This window comes from Thunnus maccoyii, chromosome 1, assembly GCF_910596095.1.
Source record: "Thunnus maccoyii chromosome 1, fThuMac1.1, whole genome shotgun sequence".
NCBI classification, from domain to species: Eukaryota; Metazoa; Chordata; class Actinopteri; order Scombriformes; family Scombridae; genus Thunnus; species Thunnus maccoyii.
Genome location: NC_056533.1, coordinates 39,635,230 through 39,655,518, shown reverse-complemented (window position 1 = coordinate 39,655,518; position 20,289 = coordinate 39,635,230). Strand labels below are relative to the sequence as shown.

At 40.5% G+C, this 20,289-nt stretch overlaps 1 protein-coding gene across 2 annotated transcripts; it reads left to right on the top strand.

The window, feature by feature from the left end:
- Positions 1 to 4,323: 4,323 nt before the first annotated feature.
- Positions 4,324 to 19,598, top strand: gpatch1 (G patch domain containing 1). 2 transcript variants are annotated; one of them, XM_042420222.1, is made up of 20 exons: positions 4,324 to 4,430; positions 6,447 to 6,581; positions 8,978 to 9,063; positions 10,357 to 10,517; positions 10,893 to 10,990; positions 12,219 to 12,277; positions 13,124 to 13,369; positions 13,451 to 13,598; positions 14,582 to 14,661; positions 14,744 to 14,960; positions 15,058 to 15,381; positions 15,471 to 15,649; positions 15,841 to 15,968; positions 16,078 to 16,166; positions 16,845 to 17,062; positions 17,160 to 17,493; positions 17,689 to 17,766; positions 18,067 to 18,182; positions 18,270 to 18,409; positions 19,437 to 19,598. In XM_042420222.1, exons 1-20 carry the CDS (start codon positions 4,361 to 4,363, stop codon positions 19,468 to 19,470), a joined length of 2,940 nt encoding a protein of 979 aa, XP_042276156.1. In that variant the 5' UTR covers positions 4,324 to 4,360; the 3' UTR covers positions 19,471 to 19,598. The 2 variants fall into 2 exon arrangements, with proteins under 2 accessions (XP_042276156.1, XP_042276148.1); XM_042420214.1 differs by having other exon boundaries at positions 18,267 to 18,409.
- Positions 19,599 to 20,289: the final 691 nt, after the last annotated feature.

Genomic DNA, 20,289 nt, shown 5'->3' with positions numbered 1-20,289 from the left:
CACCCATCAGGAAACACAAACTTACACCTCATGAGATTATTACGGGTAGACCAATGACTGTATCAAGTAATTCAATACTATGCATGAAGAAAATGGATCTTCATGCTATGGATGAATCAATGATATCATTCTGCTCTGCCCTAACCTCTGCTGTTCAGTCAATCCACAGACAAGTAAAAGCTGTCCAGTCTCCTCCTAGTGACCAGCCGTGCCATAACATCCAACCAGAAGACTGGGTCTGCATCAGAGAGTTCCGACACAAGAACGCCCTGAAACCCCGCTGGTCCAAACCACAACACGTCCTGCTTACCACCAACACAGCAATCAAGTGTGAAGGTCGTCCCACGTGGGTCCACGCATCCCACTGTAAGAAGACGCCCCCTCCACCATGCACCCGAAAACGGCAGAATCCATCTTCATCCTGTGGACCTTCTTCTTCATCACCTGTGGGCCCGTAGAGGGGTGGCTGCAGCTCTGGGAAGAAACTCCTCCCCCGAAGGACAACGCAGGGCTGACAGCCCCAGAAGAAGAGGTACAGCACCCGCAGCCGCCGGAGGAGAAGAGGAGCACCGCAGGGCCCAGAGCCCCAGAAGAAGAGGTACAGCGCCCGCAGCCGCCGGAGGAGAAGAGGAGCACCGCAGGGCCCAGAGCCCCAGAAGAAGAGGTACAGCGCCCGCAGCCGCCGGAGGAGAAGAGGAGCACCGCAGGGCCCAGAGCCCCAGAAGAAGAGGTACAGCGCCCGCAACCGCCGGAGGACAAGGAGCAAATCAAACAATCCTACAAACATCACAAACGAGCCCTTTCGATACAACAAGAGGGGAACACACCCAAAATATATGAACCACAGCCCTCAACAAACACATACCTCCAACTGGCAAAAATGGTAGCTGATAACAGCCCCAACCCCAAGAACTGTTATGTATGTGGATTCATCCCACACAGCACCACGGACGGACTCCCATTGATGGCCTTGCCCATCACTTCCTGTGACATCTGCCACATAATACACTTTAACTCAACCTACGAACACTGTGCCTGTCCCAACCCACCTCCAATCAGACAACTGAACTGCCACCAACTGTACACCAACGGTCATTCATGCAACACTCCTGACCCCCTCACCCTCACAATAGTCCCAAAGACATTAGCATGGTGTGTTGAAGGTAAAGGAACCATCAACATAGGAACATCCGAATGTGACACAATTTACACCCCAACAGAAGAACTAAATGAAAAAAAAAAAAAAAAAAAAAAAAAAAAAGTGTGGATTGAAGAAGAATACCCTTTGGGAGCAGACTCAATCATCAAAGGAGAACACATTTAGTTTGGAGACCTGATAATCAAATAACGTCTGAGACAACTCTTTGATTAAACATATGCCAAGTTTGAGTCCTTTCCACCTCCTGACCCCTGCTGATGTGACCTCTCCTGTATTGCCCCTGGATTTGCCTTGATCTTGTATGTAAATGCCCTCCCTGTCTACCCCTTTTGTTTACCATTTGTTAGTCACCCTCCTGACCTCTACTGATCTGACCCCTCCCGACGTGCCCCTGGCAAACCATGATCTTGTATGTAAATGCCCTCACTACTTTGATCCATACTGTAGCTTTTGTTCACCATTTGGTGCTTTGATCTTTACTGTATAAAGTCTCTCCACTTCTTCTGCTCTGGGTCAGTCTACTGTATCAGACCAGCTCTGTGTCAGTAAGCTCACCGCATTTCCGGAATGCTATTAAACCACTTCCACCACAGCAAACTTTGAACAAGGATTCGAGTGTATTTTCTTCAACACTATCTATCTATCTATCTATCTGTAAATGATCAGAAATCGAGTATCCTGACCTCAGTGTAAACTGACTATGTTTTCGTTCTACACTATAAACTGTAAACATTATGCACTAATTCTGACACCTTTTGGGAGTTAGTACACAAAAAAATCAACATACTGTTTTGTATTAAAACATTTATCAATCTACTCTGACACCTTCTCTGCGCAAAATAACTGCAGTTTTTTTTTTTTTTTTTGGTTAATTGATTGATCATTTGGTCTATAAAACATCATATGACAGTGAAAAATGCCCATCACAGTTTCCAAGAACCCAAATTAATGTCATCAGAAGTCTTGTTTCGTCCGACTAACAGTCCAAAACCCAAAGATCTTCAGTTTACTGTGAAGTTGAGACAAGGAAAAGCAGCAATTTAAGAAGATAGAACATTAATGTTATTTGCACGGAAATGACTTATTGGAGTTTTTTTTCTGTCTCTCTGTTTCTCCATGTAATTAATCAAAGTGCGACTCCTTAGTTAAAGGAGGTTTATTCCTTCCATGGCACCAGCATACAGACACAAACCTTGATCCATCATAGACTTAAATCTATAAAGGTTTCAGTTTACTACACTGGCTCTGGTGTTACATCTATGGACTTTCTTAAGATAATTGTAAAAGTAGCTTGGGGCACATCTTACCTCTCTCCCTTTCTTGTGATTTGGTTGTGATCAGGACATGCTTATCAAAATCTCCAGTTGTTCTCTTTGGAAATCTGTCTGGACTTTTTCATGACAAAAAGACCGTAGAAGTGTGAGACTGTGTGCTGTCTTCAAATGTGAAGCAGGTATTTTCTGGTGTTTAGTTTACAGCCTCATACTGTCCTCCGTCAGTACAGGTGAAAGAAGAAGAAACAAAAGAAGAAATGAATGAAACGAGGCACGAGTCTGTTGTCTGTTCCAGGACTGAAACCTTTGATGAGGCAGCTTTCAGCTTTTATGCTCCGAGCTGCTGGATCAGTCTCATGAGGATCTGAGAGTAGCTGGAAGTGTAGATATCTTTAAATGTAAACTTAAAACGTACCTCTTGAGCCTGGCTTTTGATTAAGAATGATATTTATACGTTATTTATTTTATTTCATTCACTTATGTTATTGTATACATGTTGTAAAATTGTATTTTATATTTTATTATTATCATTATTTAAGGTTTACTATGCAGGATTTGTTGGTTGGTGTTAACACACAGCATTCAAAATTGGCCCCTCCTCCCCGGCTCAGAGAGAGAGAGAGTGCAGCGGTGGTCGAGGGAGCTAGAGAGTGAAGGAAGAGAGCAAGCGAGAACAAAGCCGTGAATCAGAGCAATAAAAAGTTATTTTATGATTCTTTCAAGGTGGTTACATTCTAAAGCACAAATAAACACGCCCACACCTCCACACAACCCTGCAGGAAGGTGCAGCATTGCCACATTTAGTGTGAATGCAGAGCTTCATCCCGTCAGCAGTGACCTTTCAGCTCAACCCCGGCCTCAGTCAACAGACACACAGACCTGCAGCTCTTTATACATCCATGACACAGAGACAGAGAGCAGAGCGGAGCAGAGGAGAGAGACGGAGACAACCATGTAACCTGGTCACTGCCCTCACATCCTGAGCTGTTATAGGCTGGGAGCTACACACCCCATGACCAAAGGCTGATACCCAGGAATGTTTCAAACACAGCAAAATAATAAGAAAATAAGAAAATACAGGCAGAGGGCAGAGTCTCTGCAGATACATACACCACCACACACTTCTAGTGGGTTATAAGTGATGATTGAGAGGGATTAATGTTGTATGAGTCTTTTTTTTAGAAAAATACTGCATAGTATAGCTTTAATATTACATTGATTGTATTTTTTAATCTATCTGCATGAGAAGTGCTGTAATAATAAAGTTTGATTGAAAGTTTGAGGTTAAACAGTATTTAATTGAATACAACATGCTCTGGCTGCCAGTGAAACTGTAAGAAAACGTTGTTGCGGGGGGGGGAATAAAAATAAAGAAGAAGAAAATAAAAAAAACTCAAGTAAGACTTCACCTTCAGCTCCCAAATTTGTTCTTACATGAGGAGCTGAAAGGGAATGAGTGTGCCGATACACTAGCAAAAAGCCTGCCTGGAAAATGAGAAGGGAAAGCAGTGATTAAGAGAAAAAGAATGGAGATATGGCAGAAAAGGTGAAGGAAGACCAGAAAGGAAGGGGACAGAAAATACAAAAGTTAGTCATAACAAAGAACTATAAAGAAATGAACAGAAGGGAGGAAAACATTATAACAAGACTCAGACACAGAATTATACGGCACTTTGGTTGTACTGGGGAAAAGTACTGGCAACAGAATGAGATACTGGGATCTAATGGGGGTTTTTACTTTCTTTACTTTCTTAAGTTACACAAGGTTAATTGGTAGAGTTTAAGAAATGGGGTGAAATGACATGATATTGAACACTCTTGTACAGTAGGTGTCGGTAAGCACCTTAAAGTTGTTTGCGATCCACCAGTAAACCGAGAGAAAAATAAGAAGTTTGTCCTTCCGTACGTACCGTAGTTGTGGTAAAACATGGCGTCGGACAGTGACAGCGACGAGGATTTTGTGAGTTATGGGACTCCTTTAGAGCCTCTGGAGGAAGGTACAGTATGTTTTTAATAACTCTGTAATTCAGCCGTTTGTTCTTTTATACTTTCCTCGTTGTTCATGTGGCGGGAAATGAGCTGCGACGTCTCCTAACGATGCTAAGCTAACGAGCAGCTAGCCGATGGTTTGTAAACAGACTTCATTCAGAAATCTGTCAGTTTTATATTTAAGTAAATATTACCTGAATGTACACAACATGTGGCCTGTCAATTAAGATGTTTTAAGAATCGATAGTGTTTAATGTTGAATTCGGCTCACAAGTGATTCACAAAGCACGAATTATTTCATTAAAATGTCAAGTTTTCACCTGTCATGCTGCTTCTTCACAGTTAACTTTATGTTCACTGTCGGTTTAATGCAGCAAAGAAATGTTGTGAAGGAATGAGGCGATAACAACATGTAACCCAGTTAACTTAGAGATTATATGTTTCTGTTGAGTTTAGTGTCTCAGGTTTATGTACAATTTAACTATTCTTATATTTTATAGTGTTACCTTTGCCAGTTAGCAAGGAAACAAAATATACCAGATTATTGTATTGAGTCTGGTTCTGCATGCTGTAATAAATCATCTGTCGTTAATCAGAATCAGACACAGGTTTATTGATAAGTAGGTTTACTCCAACAAGGACTTTACTGCGGTGTTGTGGTGCATAACAGTCAGAAATAGAGGGTGAAGTATTAACGTATGTATCCAAGTCACATGTACGTTTATGTATGATTGAGTATATTGTTTATGTCCGCTGTAAACATACAGTCTAATTACCGTGTATTGATGTTTCCACTTGAAAAATTAAATAAAAATTGGTCACAAAAAAGAAGGTCAGAGAAAACACAAGAATCTGCGCAAAGTTACAGAAAAATACCACAAAGACAACAGAGAGGCGATATGATTAACTTATATAGATAAAAATGTACAAGTAATTGTGAAATATCTCAAATAAAGTAAAGATATCAAATATAACCAGAGGAGGAGCAAAGTAAATACAATATTCTCAAGTGTTATGAAACACTTTTGAGTGTAATTAAATATTTCTGTTTTCCTCTACATCAGATGGAAACATCGTAGAGTCGCAGAGATTTTTTTTTTTTTTTTTTTTGACATTTTTCAAGATAAAAAATGTGCAAATTCTCTAATTCCAGCTTCTTAAGGGGCGCAAATAAATAAATATCAATATGTGAATATACAATAAAATATGGATGGTGTTGTGACAGAATTAGAACTGCAACGATAAGTCGATTAATTGATTATAGTTGTCAACTATTAAATTAAATGGCAACTCCAAATTCTCTGATTCTGACTGAATATCTTTGAGTCATCTCAGGTTTTTGGAAACATTGATCCACATTTTTCAACATTTTCTGACATTTTATGGACCAAACAACTAATCAATAATGAAAATAATCAATAATGAAAGCTATCGTTAGTTACTTCTACTTGTACCACTGTATTTGTCTGACAGTTGGTTACTCTACAGATATATTTTTGAATGCAAAAACATATAATCTTATACACATTATGCATCTTTATAGATTAAATTGCCTCCCACCATATCAACCAGGAGATTATTTTCATTAATTATAAATCTGCCTTTTCTCAATTATAAATTAGTTGTTCGGTCTTTAGAATAAAAACTAGTGAAAATGACATGATGTTCAGATTGCTTTTATTTTGTTAAACCAACAATCCAAAACCCAAAGATATTAGATTTACTACAATGTAAATGTCAGAAGTTTGACACCAGCTTGAAAACTGACTTACATGATAAATTAATTATTAAATAGTTGGTTAATTTTCTGATTAATCTACTGATTGTTTCAACTCTAATATAGTAACTATAACATTAAAATACTTTTAGTTTGCAGCTAATTCTTCTACTCAAGTCAAATTTTGAATGCAATACTTTGAATTGTGGCACTTCTACTAAAGTAAAGGACGTCATTGTGTAAATGTGGTGTTGTGTTTATGAAACGTGGATGTTTATATTTCTACGTCCGGTGTGTTTTGTTGCAGACGAGCCGCTGAGGAAGCCCGTCCCGCTCCACGAGCAGACGGTGAAGGACGAGAAGGGACGATATAAGAGGTTCCACGGAGCGTTCACCGGAGGCTTTTCAGCCGGTTACTTCAACACCGTCGGCACTAAAGAAGGTCAGTGCTGCTGCGTCTCGACACCTGATTACCAGCTTTTATCAGTTTGTCCAGAATCGGGATCAGTGTGGAAACGGTGTCTGATCAGATACACACATCTAGTTTAGTTCATGTCAAACATCTTTGGCAGCTTCTCACATGGGATTACAAGACTATTTTACAGAAACATGCATCTTCCAGTAACATGTACAGAAGAATGTTGAAAATAAAATAAACACAAACAAAAAATAAAACAATAAAAAAACAAAATGTTCATGTTTCATATGTGAACTCAGTCTTTGTGCATCATCCATATTTATAAAATCAATATGTTTTTATCTTACTAAACAAAGTGTTGTGCAGTTAACAATAAAAAGAACAGTAGAAAACTAAATAGAACTCATTTTCTATTATTCAGACAACACATAGAATAAATCTGCTTCTCTTCTTGTAGATTAACAAACCGTCCAGCTGATCTCAGCTGCTTTTTACACAGATTATTTACAACATCGTTCTCAGTATCACATTCAGTTTTTATCATCCTAAATATGACTTACTTGACTTAATCCTCTTTACCGCGTTGAGGGGCATAAGGCGTCTAGCAGAGCTCTCCATCTCTTCTGGGCCTTTGCTTCTTGCCAGCTCACTCCGATGTTCTTCACGTCTTGGAGTCGTGGAACGTCTCCAGATGTTTCTCAGCCTACCGGCTTTCCTCTTCCCCTGCGGGTTGTAATCCAGGGCCTGTCTAGTGATGTTGTTTGATGCCCTATCCAGTTCCACTTTCTCCTTTTGATGGTGGTAGCTATGCTTTCCTGGTTCGTTCTCCTCCGCAGCTCCTCATTTGTGGTTTTGACAGTTTGAGGATGTAGCGCAGGCGTTTGTTAACAAACACTCGGATCTTGTTTGTGAGGCCCTCGGTAGTCTTCCACGTTTCGGAGCCATAGAGCAGGACAGTCTTCACGCTGGTGTTGAAGATCCGTAGCTTGGTGTTGTTGGAGAGTTGCTTGAATGCTACCTGTGCTTTGCTGATGCGTGCCTCAATGTCCATCCTAAATATACACACATAATTGTATAGGATCAGTAATTTATTGTATAAAGACGTAACACAAATCACACAGGTCAGCTTCATTCAGCAGCTGAACTATATTACTCAAACCTTTGCCCTCCAAGCTCCGGTTCTTTTGGAATAAACTACGTCTGCATGTTCAGCAGGATCTTTTCTCTCCTGTCTCACTGGTTCTGTCATCAGTAGATCAGACCTCAGGACGATGCAGAAACAAGGAATTTGATGATAAAAATGGAATCAAATGTAAAATGCGGACTATTGTGGAATTTGCCAAAATGTGGATGTAATTTATAAAAATCAGGGTTTTGCAGACCATTATAAGCATTTCATCACAGTGCTTAGACAGACATACAACTTTATTCATCCTGAAAGGCAGTTCAGTTTGGCAGCGTGTCCCAGACCACGAGTAAGAAGAGACAGTCACTACACATGTTCTATAATAAATAGATGCATAATAAATAAGTAAAATCCCAACAATAACAGGCCCCGCGATGTGTAGTTAAGACAAATAAAAACTCCAAGAGTATGAAAATATTATTCACTCCTATCAAGGTTTAACAGCCTGTAAAGCGACGGCCTGAAGGCATTAAAATGATGTGGGAGGACAGGAAGTGGTCGGGTTGGGAGTGTTTTAAGCTGAATGAACAGAATAAAGAGTGTTTTGGTGTCTGTCTGTGTGTCTGAGGGTTTACAGCTGGTTAGTAGCTTCACTCTGACTTTGAACAAATAACTGTTCAAGTCCTTCACTATAAACCTGTTTTGTGTTATTTGTGATTATTATCTGTTGTGATCACTTCAGGCCACAGCGTTTATATATCAGTTTACTCCTTCATGCTAATATCTGACTGTGTTAAAGCACTTTTTTGATTAAACAATAGTTTAATGTATTGAATCGTTACAAAGGCTTTGATATATAATCATTTCATTCATTATATGATTTTGATTACTTTCTTATTGAATTGTATTGATCCACCACCTGTTTAGAGACTCTTTCTGATGACAAAATGTGCTTCAATGCTTAAACACAGAATTCAGGAGAATTAAAACAGAAAACATGGAATTTAGGAAAAAATAAAACAGAATCTGGAAGAAATTGAAGCAGATTTCAGGGCTCTATCCCGACCCTGCTCTGGTTAAATGATCCCTGTTGTTATATTAACATTATTACCTGTGTATGTAACTCTGGTTGATCTAAACTCTACAGACAGAACAGTTGCGAAATACGATGATGTTCACTAGAAACCATAAAACATTTCCAGCTGATACCAAAAGTGACAAAAGTAATAATTTAACGAACATCAGTCTCTGATCACATCAAATATCCTGTGAACTTGTGTTGTCGTGTCTTCAGGGTGGAATCCGTCAACCTTTGTGTCGTCACGGCAACAGAAAGCTGATAAACGTCATGCCAGACCAGAAGATTTCATGGATGAGGAGGTACGACTGTGCTGAGAGTTTACGCCCAGTTTGTTTCTGTCATATAATCATGTTTTATACATTTCAGGCTTTTGCTTTGATGACGACATTCCAGTCAGAGAAATAAGACAAAGGTTTCTTGAAAAATAATACTCCAAAATGAATGAAAGAGAATTATAATTAGACTTTTAAAGATGTTTCTTTGTTTCTTGACCCAAACAAAACAATCACAGCTGTTCATTTGTTCAGCAGAGGAAATGTTTGTCTTTAAAGGTTATAAAGATAAAATCAGTGATGTTTCACTTGTTTTTCTTTATTTATTAATTCATTTATTAGAAACTGATGAAATTGTGACTGATATAAGTTGAACTGAAACAGATTATTGGTGTGTGAGCAGTTCAGAGGGCTAAAAATGATTTAAAGGAAGCAAATAAATCAATCAATATTAATATGTGAATAAACAGGAAATCAAAAATAGATGTTGTGATAGATTAGAGCTGTAATGATTTAGGGCAATTAATTGATAAGTTGTTAACTAATAAATCAATCGCCTACTATTTTGATGATTGATTAATTATTTTGAGTCTAAATTCTCTGATTCAGCTTCTTCAATGTGAATATTTTAGTCTTTCTGACAGTAAACTGAACGTCTTTGTGGACAAAACAAGACATTTGAGGACGTCGTCTTTAGAAAACACTGATCGACATGTTTCAGTATTTTCTGATCATTTTTCTAATCGATAATGAAAATCATTGATAGTTGCAGCTCTAACTAAAATCATTTCTGTTCTATTTTGATAATTCAGTCAGATTAAAAGTTCATAACTTCTGCATCTCACATGTTTATTATTGAGGACAAACACATTAATGTAATAATAATTAAATTACAATATTTCCATTTTTTACATTAATGTGAGTTTATATGATGTGTAGGGCTGCAAATAACGATTAATTTCATCATCGATTAATCTGCAGATTATTTTTTTATGAATTGATTCAATCTTAGTGTAAAATAGTGAAAAATGTCCTTGGTGATGTCTTCAATGACCAAAACCCGAAGATGTTTAATGTACAAGGATATAAAACAGCAGAAAATCATCACACTGGAGACACTTGACAGAGAATTTTTGGTATTTTTGCTGAAAGAAATAACTTAAAGAATTAATGATGATAGTTGCCAATAAATCTTTCTGATTATTGCGACCTGCTCTGCAGCTGCAGCTCAAATGACGTGTGTGGAATATTTTTCTTTTGGCCAAAAGAAAGCTGCTTATTAGGGCCAGAAATCAGAGGACTGTGTTGTTTTCTCGTCAGGACTTCGGCGAGCACGGCATCGCTCCCACAGAGATCAGCACCAGCCAGGAGTTCTCGTCCAGCCGCAGAGACGAGGCCAGAGAGAAGGCGAGAGCGGTGAACGCTCAGGCCGCTCTGATCCCCGGAGACACTCTGCTGGAGGAGCTGATCTCACCCGCCAGGTACCCCGAGACTCACCTCATCCTGCTGAAAGCTTCTCTCGTTAGTAGAAACATTTAAAAGACCACAGATGATGTTTCAGACAAAAAAAACCTGCATCAGAACCTGTGATGATTGAAGGCTTGTTCATTAAAACGTGTGTGTTCATTCTGTTTTTAAAAGGTAAATAACTAGTGATGTTAATGTTGATTGTTGATAATAAACAGTTTCCCTCCTGACATGAGCAGCCGGCGGTGTCCAGAATCTTCTTTGAGGAGTAAAAACTTTTATCTGCTCAGCTGTCGGAGAGTTTGTACCATCATTTAATGTCTCCAACGCTGGATAAAAGCGTCTTGCTGAATGAGGAAATGTAAACGTGTGTTGTTTGTGTCTCTCAGGACGTCCATCGGGGTGGAGCTGCTGAAGAGGATGGGCTGGAAGGAAGGTCAGGGCGTCGGGCCTCGTGTGAAGAGGAAAGCTCGCCGACAGCAGACAGGTACGTTTCCACCAGGTTAACAGACTCCTTTACTGTCCCAGACGATCATCTCACTACTGTAACATCAGACTGACGAGGGACAGTTGTTTAGAGATATCGTCTTTTTTATTCCACACGTTCTTCTTCTTTGTCCAAACCTGGTGCCTACATTACCCACAATGCATGAAGAGCTACAGAGGTCTGCTAACCTCACTTCTTTCTAACTCCACACCCTCAGATTTTTCTACTTGCTGACTCAGGTGATGTCATCAGTGACATCATCAAAAGGCTTTATACTACATACTACACACAGAAAACACCTGGAAACATCCTGAGGTGGAAAATACCTGCAGTTCAGCTTTAAATGCTCTCCTCTTGTAGACTGAAAGGACATTGTAGAGAGTTGAACTTTTACATATAAACGAACGTCTGTTACATTCGAGCCAGATGAGTTCACACATGTCTCTGTAGTTCACAGGATACAGAGTTTTTATTCTGCTGTCAGGTTTGACTCATACTGAGCTCTATGGGCAGAACATGCACCAAGCAGCTAACTTCCGGTTAGCTCTGTGCTAACTTGAATGGGGACAAAATAATTAAATCCTGCGGCTCTTCTAGACTTTCCAAATGTTGTCGGACTGACTGGATGAAATGAGTCATTTCGCAGCGGTTGTGTGAGGCTCAAAACAATTTATCCACAGTTTTACAACAGTAGCGACGGAGTCGGCTACGACGGAGGCTGTGACGTAAGCACGTGATGACGGTGTTTTTGTAATTACTCTCACCGCCAGAAGGGGGAGACAGAAGTCCCACGCTGCAGCTTTAATTCCAGTTGTGACAAGTTTTTATGGTGGAATAAAATATCCAAATGTTCATAGAAAAACACTCAGCTCATTCAGAATACAAGTAAATTTAAGTAAAAACACAGATTCTGTCTCAGTCCGTCTGAATGAATCAGGTGATCAGCTGTTTTCTGTTTTCGTAATGAACTAATGATGATTTGTTGATGTAATTTAGTGATAAATAGCAGCTTCTAAGATTAATATGTAATTTGGTGTTTCATCCAGTTGTTTTATCTTTTGTTCAGCTTTTTCCTCTCCTCTTTATTTATTGATTTAAAGTTTCATTAATTGATCCTTTGTTTTTATTTGTATTGTGAGTCTGTTGTGATTTTGTAATATATAAATGTTAAAGATAAAGACCGGTTAACTACAGGACGTCTTTATTGGTGTTTTTTGTAAACTGACAGATGGAGGAAGCAGAGTTTACGGCTGCTCGCTGCCTCCTGCTGGCTCGGAGGACTCAGAGGTGAGTGAAGACGCTGACACCAGTCTGATGGTTTGTCCACACAAAATGTAAAATATAAGGAGAGAATGTGCTCAGATTATTATTGTGGTTGTTCGAAGGGCTTTTAGGGGAAAACTTGTTTTTATAGACTGATCTGATACGAGAAGAATCTCTTTCACAGCGTTTATTTTGTCTTTTACATGTTGTTTTTTGATATAATGGCAGCTGGCTGTAGCTTCATATTTAGTGTACAGACACATGAGAGCAGTATTGAGTAGTATTAGTAGCAGTATTGATCATCTCATCTAAATCTCAGCAAGACAGAATTTCCCAGAATGTCGAACTTCCCCTTTAAGCCAGCGGGAGGAGGCGGAGTCAGGTGACCTTTCAACTTGCTGGGTGGATTGTTTTTGTTGTCACGCTGTACAGATGTTATAAACAGCTGCTGAGATCAGATTACAGATTATTAACGTGCGTTTTCAGACACAGATCACATGTTAGTGTGAGATGTAAATACTCAGTGTAAACTACTTTATTTATTACGTGACTTAACCAACAAACAAAGTAGACTCAACTAGAGTGACAATGTTGTTTAATGGCACACAGTTATCACAATTACAAGAATCACTGGTGGAGACTAACTGGTAGAAATGAAGATTAAAATAAAAAAGGCTGCAAAATACACAACACAGTCTGTTAATTTCAGTCACTGCCCACATGTCTCGTTACATTTTACCCATAAAGTAAAATAAATATCTGTACATGGATGTTTTGCAGGATTACTTGCAGAGTTCTGTTTCAGAAACATGTCAAAGCTGCTTCCTGGGAACTTTAATATCTCCTTGTTTCTTTCTCTCTGTCCATCAGGAGGATGACGATGAGGAGTTTGCTCCAGAGAACGTGACCTTTGCCCCCAAGGATGTGACTCCAGTGGACTTCAACCCCAGGCTGGGGGTTCAGGGTCTGGGGTACCGCGGTCTGGACCCGGGCCTGGCTCTGCTGGGCCGAGGAGCCCCCGAACACATCGACCTGTTCAACCCGCAGTCGGACACGAGGAGCCGGCTGTTTGGAGACGCTCAGAGGGGCTCGCGGCGCGGCGGCGTGGCCGGACAGGTGGGATCTCTGATGTCTCGATCTTTATTTTGGAGAAAGAGGATCTTACTCTAAATGCTGATGGTGACCTTTGACCCGCAGGCGTTCGGGGTGGGGGCGCTGGAGGATGATGATGAAGATGTGTACCACAGAGACTCCATGTCCAGATACGACACGGTGCTGGGAGGAGAAGAGCCCGGAGACGGTCTGTACGGCTGGACGGCGCCGCAGCAGTACACCAAGAAAAGAGGTAACAGAGCCTGCAGAGTTTGTGGGTTTCATTAATATTTAATTATTTATATGTTTCTATGAAGCTTTTTGTTTATTATAATGTTCTCATGGACTTGACAAGGCTTTATTTTTAAAATAAGAGCATAAAAGCAGAATGTGAGTGAGATATTTGACTTTTTTCTTAAATATCGAAACTATATATTCAAATTAAAGGGAAACTTCAGTATTTTTCAACCTGGACCCTATTTTCCCGTCTTATTGTGTCTAATTGACTAATATGCACAACAGTTTTTGAAACTGGTCCAGTATTGATCGAGAGCGCTTCAGCCAGCAGCAGAGAAACAGGCTGCGATGTCATCCTTCGGGGCAATTGTACGTCCACTAAAAGTGTTTTTGCTGCTGATTATTATCAGATTATTATAAGTGTCTGACAGCATTATGGAAAGGACCATACGGAGAAATAAAACATGTTTTACCAAAGTCTCATTCTGAAATCTTATGAGAGATTTCACAGGTCCTGACTTCTAAACTACATGAAATCAAAGTCAGATAAGTGTCGACTGACTTGAAAATCTGCAAAAAAGATGTAAACGAGTTAATGTAAACACATACAGTATAAAAGAAGACACACATATATATATATATATATATATATATATATATATATATATATATATATATATATGTATATGTATGTTTCTGTGTGTCTTGTTTTATCTTTTCACTCTGCTATTTGCACTTTATTTGCTGCATTCACACTCTACACTTTACAACAGACGCTGTGTGTTTGTTCTGGAACCTGAAACAAACATTTTTGATTTCAGCTGAACTTTTCTAGTTGGAATGATTTTAGATTTTTTTAGCCTGAGTTTGAAAAGCTGCTTTATAACTGATTCTGAATTGTTGAATATTGGAGCAGCTGGAACACTAGTTTTCAGTAAAATCAGTAATAAAAAGTGTTGGAAACAATAATTCAGACTTATTTTTTCTCCTTTTTTCCAGACAAAAGTAAAGATGCGTCGTACCTCGGCAAAATCCTGGAGGGGTTCACTCTGGCGCAGAAACCAGTGGAGGAGAAAACGGTGAGCAGCTTTCGACTCCTGATGATGTGTCGCTCTCTGTATCTGAGAAAACCGTCAGTAATATCTCTGTGTCTCTCTGCAGATCTTCCCTCCACCCTCTCTGCCCCGTGACTATCGCCCTGTCCATCGTTTCCGTCCATCAGTCGATGTTTCAGCTCTTTCCGGTGTCAGTCCTGCGCTGGCCGAGGCTCTGAGGGCCTCCAGGGGCCACATGGTGAAGGAGGAGCCCCAACAAGGAGGACGCCACCAGCTGGACTCCGGCCAGAGGAGGGCGCTGCTGGGGGAGGACACACTGCAAGGTACCAAAAGAATCAGTTATCAACGGTTTGAAGTGCTGCTGCCTCCTACAGGCTGCAGTGCTCAGTGTTTCCTTCTTCCTCCTGTTGTCCTGTTCAGGTCCCAGTTCAGTCATGGAGCTGCTGAGGCCCGAAGACAGAGAGCGACTGTTCAACCTCCGCAACTCCTCCAACCCGCCCTCCATTAAAACCACCACCCCGGACTCCCATGATGCCTTGCGGCCAGTAGGGGCATCTGCTCTAAGTAGCACAGCCTCCTCCTCCTCCTCCTCCTCCTCCTCATCAGGCCTCCAGCAGCAGCAGGAGGCTCTGGCAGCCTGGAGAGGCCAAACCTCCGCACAGACCTTCAGACCGTTTGAGAAGAACCCCAGCAAGCAGGCGCGCTACGAGCTCTACCTGAACTGCCTGAAACAGGGAGACAAAGGTGGGAGGCTCTGTCCTACACGTCCCATCATGCACTGCAGGCAGCCTAAACCTGGAGTCAAACATAAACCTGTTTTCTGTCTCTCTCAGACGCTCTGGAGCAGAGTCTGGACTCGGGGATGACGGAGTGGGAGCGCAGCAGGGAGAGGGAGGAGTTTGTCCGAGCCTCCATCTTGTACCGACCCACCTCCTCCTCGCTCTCCTCCCGCTTCACCCGAGCCAAAAACCAGGAGGACGACAACACGGTGGAGGTCAGCCGCGACGAGGAGGTAGGACGCAACAACACACCCCAACCAACCGTAGACATCACTATCTCTAAATGCTAACAGTGTGTAATTTATTGGTTTTTGGTAAAGAATTTGAGTTCTGAGACACTTTAGAAACCAGATTTTGAATCATACGTTTGCAGGAGTTTCTCAGCTTGTTGGTAAATCTGTGTTGATGTTTGTTTTGTCGTCAGGGCGACGTAGACGACAAACAGGCCGCCGTCAAGATGAAGATGTTTGGGAAACTGACCAGAGAAACGTTTGAGTGGCATCCTGACAAACTGCTCTGCAAGAGGTTCAACGTCCCCGACCCCTACCCCGGGTACCACACACACACACACACACACACACACGCTTCAGTATTTACCTGAGCTGATGGAAAAGGTCTCCAGCTGTGTTTCACCTGTAACTAAATGTGATTGGTCCTGCAGGTCAGGTATGGTGGGGATGCCAAAGGTGAAGAGAGACAAGTTTTCAGTCTTCAACTTCCTGACTGTGACGGAGAGCCGAGAGCCGACAGGTACGTTCAGTCGCCTCCAGGCTCGCAGAACAACACACACTCTTACATGTTTACACTTCTGCTTTATACAAAACGAACAATAAAAAGATACAGGCACAAAATCTAAGATTAAAGCATATAAACATGATGCCGTATTAAAATGTAAATATGATTGTAACACCAACGAATAGAAATGAGTTTTAATTAAAGATTTAAATGGATAAATGCTCTATATAAATACAGTCTATTAACTGGTAGTTAATGACATTCAGATACAGATATCTTGTGTGCAGCTCTTCACACACATTTACAGTCACTTCTGGTCTTGTTGTTAAAACTAGTTTGTAGAGTCTGGAGCCTGCTCTCTTAACTCTTAACATTGAATAAAGGCAAAACTGCCAAAAACAATCTTAGTAAATGGCAAATTGTAAATAGCAAAAAGGTAAAGTGTCAGAAGGAAAACACAACTTTATGTTTTTGTTCTTCCCTTTTACATTCTCTGAAGGTTAGTGTTTCTGTGTACTGCAGCTAGTTACAGTTTCAGCTTTTCAATTTGAGCTTTGAAATGTACATTTTTACTTGATTTTCAAAGTGTCATTAACAAGATATTTATTTGTCATGTCAATATTTCTCTTTAGCATATAAGTAAGACATAATGATTCATAGTCTTATTAGTCTCTTCATATTCTCGTACTTCAGCTCCTCCAAAGCCTCCAGAATCCAGCCGGAGGTCTCGGTGGGACGTTTCAGACCAGAAGGAGGAGAAGAAGAAGAAGAATGACCCGCTAAGTGAGCTGCTCAGCGCTGCACGAAACCAAACGTCTGAGACCAAACCGGACCAAACCTCCGTACCTGCTTTACCTGCTTTACCTGCTTCCACCAGCACCGACAATCAAACTGCAGACATCAAAACTGAGGTAAAAGACTGAGAAACCTAAAGAGTTCATCCTCTGTGGAGCAGGAGTGTGATCTGGAAATTTAATGGAAATCGGAACCTGTGTTCTCTTTATACAGACAAAATCAGTGGATCAAGCAAACTCTGAGAAGAAGAAAGGAGATGAAGAGGAGGAGGAGGAAGAGGAGGAGAGCAGGCCTCCCATGGATCTGTTCAAGGCCATCTTTGCCAGCTCCTCAGATGAGAAGTCCTCCTCTTCCTCAGAGGGAGAGAGCGAGGATGAGGATGAAAAGGATGTAAAGGAGGATCAGGCGAAAGTCGAGTCGCAGCCACTGAACCTGTTTAACATCACCTCCGCCTCCACCGTCACATCTTCCTCACTCTCTTCCTCCGCCGCCACCGTCATATCTTCCTCACTCTCTTCCTCCACCGCCACATCCAGCCAGCAGACGGGTAAGAACAGACAAAACATCACATTCCTCCACACAGACACAGAAATATGCATAAAGTACAGAAACACAGTTTTATGTCTCAAATCTTTAATCACTTTTGCATGATCTAAATCATTCTCGCATGAGGCCCGGTGAAGAAGCCCGACAGGGACAAATCTGCTTCTAACTTTCTGTTTTCATATTGTTTCTTTCAAAGCGGTGGTTCCCGGTCAGACCTCGACGCAGGAAGAGGAGGAGTTTGGTCCGAAGCTGCCGCCTCCTTCAGCTGCTCTCAGTGAGTCCTCAACCACCAGACTGCAGCTTTCACTCCAAACAAACACAACAACAGCTCAGTTTCAATAGAAACAATGGAGGTCTACAGCACAGAGGAATAAGATATCTCAGGCTTTGACACACAAACGGTACTCGTTAATAGATCACTTCATTGTGGAAAACTACCAGCGTTCAAAAACGTGGATTCATTTAGAAAACAGAAAAGAAAGAACAGCTTCCAGCCAATCCAGGATTCTTTCTCTCTGCATGTTAGTGTTGTTTGTTTTTACCTGTTAAATTTTACCTGTTGTTCCCTGTTCAGTCAGAGGAGGCGCCACCTCCGTCTGCCCCCCCAGCAAGGAGGAGAAACCCAGAAAGAGGAGTAAAGAGAAAAAGCACAAGAACAAGAAGCAGCACAAACACAAGAAGGACAAGAAGGTAGAAAAATAAAATTTGTTCCCTGTTCAACAGAACTGCAGGTCTGTTTCTTCTCCTCTGACTTCATGTTCATTGTTTCCCCAGAAGAAGAAACATAAGAAGCACAAACACAAAGGGAAGCAGCAGAAGAAGAGTAAGAAGGAGACGTCAGACAGCAGCTCGGAGGACAGTGAAGAGGACCGTGACGGTGAAGCAGGACAGGTGTCTACAGATGAGCTGCTGAAAAGGTCAGAGGTCACAGAGAGTCAGTTTATAAAGCTTAAAGTAATATCAAACTGACAACAGATGAGTTTCATTTTGTCATCAAGTGGCTCACAGAATTAATTAGTGACAGTTGATATGAGCTGCAGCCCAACACGTTGAACATGAGAAGCTGCTAGATGAAGCTTTTCTACTCTCAGCTTTGATCAGAAGAAGGAGAGAAGAGAGATGTAGAGATAATATTATGTAGTATCATATAATATATGTTTATGTGTCAGATTTTGTGTTTACAGCTTGCTTTTACAGTTAAGAATCTTATCAAATATTCACTGCCAACCTTCACAGTACCTGACAGTCTTTAGTTTGTAATTAGAATGTTGTTTTTCTTGTTTGATGTCTTTAATGTCTTACGTCAGGGGTCAGAAGTTAGTTTTAACCATGGGCCAGTTTTTTCAGGATATTTCATTGGGTTGCTGTTAACTGGTGCAGTGGAAACTCAGGACTATATGTTTTGTTTATTTCTTTTAGTTCAGATTTATAACTCTGTTAATGACTGTATCTGAGGGGGAAAATGGCATCAATAGGCCATTTCTGTTTGACTACCAATCATTGTTTACCAGTCAAACAATGTTTGGCAGTTCCTATTCTGGTCACACAGGTTAAAGTTGTGAATTTCACACATTAACCTTTAATTTCTGGTAGGGTTATTAGACTTAATTTCAGCCCCATTCACTGTTCAAATAGCAGGGCATAACCATGGTTTTAATGCCTCTCCTGGTGTGGACAGGATTAGATGTAACATGGTCATATTACAATAATTTGGATTTGCAGGAGTCTTGTGTCAATTTTGTTATCTACACTAGATTTATGAAAAATTATGTAAAAGTTTTGAGGTAAACTATGAAAGTCAAAACTTACATCAGGGGGCCAAATATGTTTGCTGCATGGCCAGATTTGGCCCATGGACCGCTGTTTGCCCACCACTGTCTTACGTGTTCTGTCTAACCTATCTGACTTTCTGATCTACCTGTGTTTCTGTCTCTCTCCTTCCAGACTGAAAAGCATCCGATCACATCAGACCTGGTGAATCAGCAGGAAGTGTGTCCTCTGTGAGGACGACCAGTGAAAACGCATCAGAGTTGACCTCTAAATTAATTTTAGATAACAGATCACCTGTTGTTCTTGTTTTGAATAATAAAATGTTTATCAAATGTTTATGTATTGTTTTTTAATTGTTGAGGCTTTTTAGTGATTTAATGTTCAGTTTTTATTGTTTCAACATTACCAAGTCAAAGTCAAAGTCAAATCAAGAGGGAGGAAGTTGGGAGGAAAACCCAACAGATGACTGTTGGACAGGCTTTTTTGTCTGACCAACAGTCCAAATTAACAAAGATCTTAAGGGCTGCAACTAACGATTATAGTCATTATCGATGAATCGGTCGCTTATTTTCTCGATTAATCAATTAGTTGTTTGGTCCATAAAGTGTTAGAAAATGGTGAAAAATGTGGATCAGTGTTTCCCAAAGCCCAAGATGATGTCCTCAAATGTCTTGTTTTGTCCACCACCCGAAGATATTCAGTTTACTGTCATAGAGACTAAAGAAACCAGAAGAGATTCACATTTAAGAAGCTGGAATCAGAGAATTTGGAAATTTTCTTCTGAAACAATTAATTATCAAAATAGGTGATTAATTTAATAGTTGGCTACTAATCGATTAATCAACTAAGTGTTGCATCTCTAACGATATTTACAATTAAGCAAAATACTAAAAAGCAGCAAATCCTCACAGAGAATATTTTACATCATTTTAGCACTGAAAACAACTCTTAAGGAAAAGAAGTGGGAGAGTATTCACCCACAGTGTGACAAAATCAAAATTAGTAATCATCAGTGGTGGAAGAAGTA